Source organism: Podarcis vaucheri, assembly GCF_965113315.1.
Source record: "Podarcis vaucheri genome assembly, chromosome: 1".
In the NCBI taxonomy this organism is placed as follows: Eukaryota; Metazoa; Chordata; class Lepidosauria; order Squamata; family Lacertidae; genus Podarcis; species Podarcis vaucheri.
In genome coordinates this window covers 85,230,787-85,234,720 of record NC_138759.1, presented here as the reverse complement: position 1 = coordinate 85,234,720, position 3,934 = coordinate 85,230,787, and the positions used below count along the sequence as shown (strand labels likewise).

The following is a 3,934-nucleotide window of genomic DNA, read 5'->3' as shown; positions in this document are numbered from 1 at the left end:
AGGCTGTCTCTTCCCCACCTCCTTTGTTCTCTATATTGTAGGTTGGTTCACACATGCATGCCTTGTCTGCAGCATCAGGTGAACAGCACAGACTGAATTTCCTCAACACTTCCAAACACAATTAGTCCAATACAGGGACTAAGGGAGATCAGCATGTGGGTTTTTCACTCATGCAGCTGATGAGGATGCAAACATCTGGTTTGCATTCAAGCCTTCTTTGAACTGATCAGGTGTGTCTTTTGGTGTGGCTGCCAAAGAACATCTCCTTCTGGAACCATTGGCTGTGTATGCAGAAGCCATGGTGAGGCTCCACAGCTCACACCATCTCCATCCACACAAACTGCCGCAGCACACTGGGATAGAGAGGAGGAGGGTTGTGATGGTTGTGAGGTAGGTGTGGTGCAAAGGTGCCAGCAGCAGCACCAGACTGGCTCCACCAGTGCATTTGCACTGTACCAACATCCCTGCCACAGCACCCCTTCCCTTCTCAGTCCCAGTATGCTGCACTGACTCAGTCAGACAGAGGTCTGGTGAACAGGGCAGTGTCACCATATGCCTGCTTTTATGTTATTAACTCATAACCAACACTTTTAAATAAAGTTAACTAACAGTTCTTGTCATCAGAAATTAAGTGGGACACCAATCTCCCTTATCATGATTGAAGCATTGAGTTATATGTAACAGAGTGGGAAGATGCAGAAGCACTAATATTCTTAAGTTTATTTACTAAGTCCTTTGGTGCTGTTTGATTAAACAAGTGAGATCTGCACCAATATGTCACAGTGTACCCTTGCATACTAACAGGGGTTTTCAGGGTTCCTGTCTCAATATTCTTGTAAGACATTCATATATAAAATGTACAGTAATAGTTAATATGAACATGGAATAATTGCCATGTCTGCCCAAAATCTCACAATATGTAATTGACAGGTCCAGAAGTATGCATTTTCCTGTGTCAGTTCTCTGTACTCTAAACGACATTTTCTAATCTCCAGAAATTAGAGAACATTTAAATAATGCATAATAATCAGAAAACAGAGAAATTAGAGCACATAATAATTAGATAACAGAGAAATAAGAGCACATGTAAGGAATAATACATAATAATATGTATGAACAGCCATAGTCACCAGCACTAGACACTTCAGAAATATTTTTTCAAAAGATGAAAAAGGAAGTGGTTAAAAATAATGATGAAACTGAGACAAAAAGTGTCAGTTTAAAAGCTATTTTACTTAGTAAAAAAAAAATAGCTTTGGTACAAGTGAGGAATCAAAAAGCCCAAAATAATTTTGAAGTGCATATTAGTGAGAATCCCATTAAAGAGGTAATCTCCTCCCTCTCCATTTTTAATTGCCCTTGTGAGCTCTCTGATTCAGAACATATTGAGGAAAAGGAGCTTTAATAGGACACCATGGTGCCATTCCAAGTGTTAAGTGTCCTGTGTGTTTTCAGGTCCTTCAGCCAATGATTGACAGAAGATTCATGGAAGGAGGAAATCACACCACAGTCACTGAATTCATCCTTTTGGGATTCACAACAAATCCCAAACTGCAACTGATACTGTTTGTGGTGTTTCTCATCATTTATATAGCTAGTCTAGCCGGGAACATTGCACTCATTCTTCTAATCTGCAGCAGCTCTCACCTCCATACGCCCATGTATTTCTTCATTGGGAACCTTTCCTTCCTGGATCTGTGGTATTCCTCCGTCTATACGCCAAAGATCTTGGTGAACTGCATCTCTGAAGACAAGAGCATTTCCTTTGGTGGTTGTGCCTCCCAATTCTTCTTCTCAGGTGCCTTTGCCTATAGCGAGTGCTACCTTCTGGCAGTCATGGCCTATGATCGTTATGTGGCCATTGCTAAGCCACTGTCCTATGCCACTGCCATGTCCAAAAAGCTGTGCATAGTGCTGGTGGCCCTCTCATATCTGGGGGGGTTCATCAATGCCACTGTTGGAACCAGTAAAACCTTCTCGTTGAGCTTCTGTGATGGCAATGTCATTGATGACTTCTTCTGTGATGCACCCCCTCTGATAATGCTGGCATGTGATGTGACTGACAATTACCAGACTATGCTGTACGTCCTCCTGACTTTAAACATCATTGCCCCTTCAGCCTTCATCCTTGCCTCCTATATCTTTATCCTGGCAGCCATCTTAAGAATCTCCTCCACTGGTGGCAAGTACAAAGCCTTCTCCACATGTGCTTCCCACCTGACAGCTGTCACCTTATACTATGGCTCCATCCTCTTCATTTACTCACGTCCCAGTTCCAGCTATGCTTTGGAGCATGACAAATGGGCTTCCACATTCTACACAGTGGTCTTTCCCATGCTGAACCCCCTGATTTATAGCTTAAGGAACAAGGATGTGAAAAAGGCTGTGAAGATGTTGATGACAAGGAGGACAGATTTCTAAATTAAAAAGACTGTAAGATCAGAAATAAGTGTGTAAAGTAGTTTTATAACACATATCTGAATGCTATTATCATCATAACTTCTAATCTAAAATATCAAAAGTCTCATTTGAGGCACTGTACTGAAAACTCAAATGGTTGGCTTCTCAATTGCATATTACTGATAACTTTCAATTTTATATGTGTCAGTCTCAAATGGCGGTATCTGTCCCATAGGAAATGTGAGCTGGAGTGCCAACTTGGCCCCACGATGGTGGTTGCCCGGGGCCATGGGTGCCATGCAGCCCTGGCACTGAAATTTATGAGTGCCCATCATGAGGAATTTTGTGGGTATTCGGGCACCCAGGCCCCAGGGAGTTGGCACCTATGAAAGTGAGCAGTAAAGATTCTCTTTTTCACCTTAGCCTTTCAGATCTCCTCTGTCTTATAACCTCTTAGTCAACTAAGTTGTGTGGAACATAACAACTATGGAAGGGAGACAGGGTAGAGAATGAAGAGAGACCTTTTTGCTCCTGTTTAAGGCAGTCACAGAAAGGAATGCATCAGGGCATGTTTAGGGAGGAATCAGAAATGGTGGAACCCCACACCTCCCAGGCCAAGACATTATGAAAATATTTGGGACTCCTTAATAATGATACCTGCTGACAAAGGTCCATATAGTTAAAGCTTTGGTTTTCCCAGTAGTGATGTATGGAAGTGAGAGCTGGACCATAAAGAAGGCTGATCGCCAAAGAATTGATGCTTTTGAATTATGGTGCTGGAGGAGACTCTTGAGAGTCCCATAGACTGTAAGAAGATCAAACGCATCCATTCTTAAGGAAATCAGCCCTGAGTGCTCACTGGAAGGACAGATCGTGAAGCTGAGGCTCCAATACTTTGGCCACCTCATGAGAAGAGAGGACTCCCTGGAAAAGACCCTGATGTTGGGAAAGATGGAGGGCACAAGGAGAAGGGGACGACAGAGGATGAGATGGTTGGGTAGTGTTCTCGAAGCTACCAACATGAGTTGACCAAACTGCGGGTGGCAGTGGAAGACAGGATTGCCTGGCGTGCTCTGGTCCATGGGGTCACGAAGAGTCGGACACGACTAAACGACTAAACAACAACAACAATAAGGATACAGCATTAGCATTGATGGCACAATTAAATAGCATTCATTCCACTGCTGGTGGTTTCGATTAAGCAAAGGATAGGTGTGCAGCAGATTAATTGGAATGTCATGTGTGATTCAATCACTCAAGTTTCTGATCACCTGTGTTTTCTGTGGGTATGAGGTGTGGCCTCTTTGGCAGCAGAATCTCTGACCAGTAGAACCCAGTAGAGGGAGGCCTCTGCCTAGGTCCAAGAGAGGTGTTATGTTTTGTTTGCATGGTAATGAGAAACTACCTAATTTGCACTTATTGAATCAAGATGTAAACAGAAACACAGCTCTCCTTCAAAATTCACACTTTTCCCAATTTTGCGGTGCTATTCTTTAGTTAAACCATGTGTAGGAAAAAAATGCATTATATTAGG

General features: G+C 42.9%; 1 protein-coding gene across 1 annotated transcript; it reads left to right on the top strand.

Moving 5' to 3' along the window:
- The first annotated feature begins 1,452 nt into the window (after positions 1-1,452).
- LOC309526216 (olfactory receptor 9G19-like) lies at positions 1,453-2,422 on the top strand. Its single transcript, XM_082212130.1, has one exon. The coding sequence runs from the start codon at positions 1,468-1,470 to the stop codon at positions 2,419-2,421; it is 954 nt and encodes a 317-aa protein (XP_082068256.1). The 5' UTR covers positions 1,453-1,467; the 3' UTR covers position 2,422.
- Positions 2,423-3,934: the final 1,512 nt, after the last annotated feature.

Excerpts from the sequence above, each read along its gene's own strand:
- LOC309526216 (XM_082212130.1), top strand. The coding sequence starts at position 1,468 with ATGATTGACAGAAGATTCATGGAAGGAGGAAATCACACCACAGTCACT.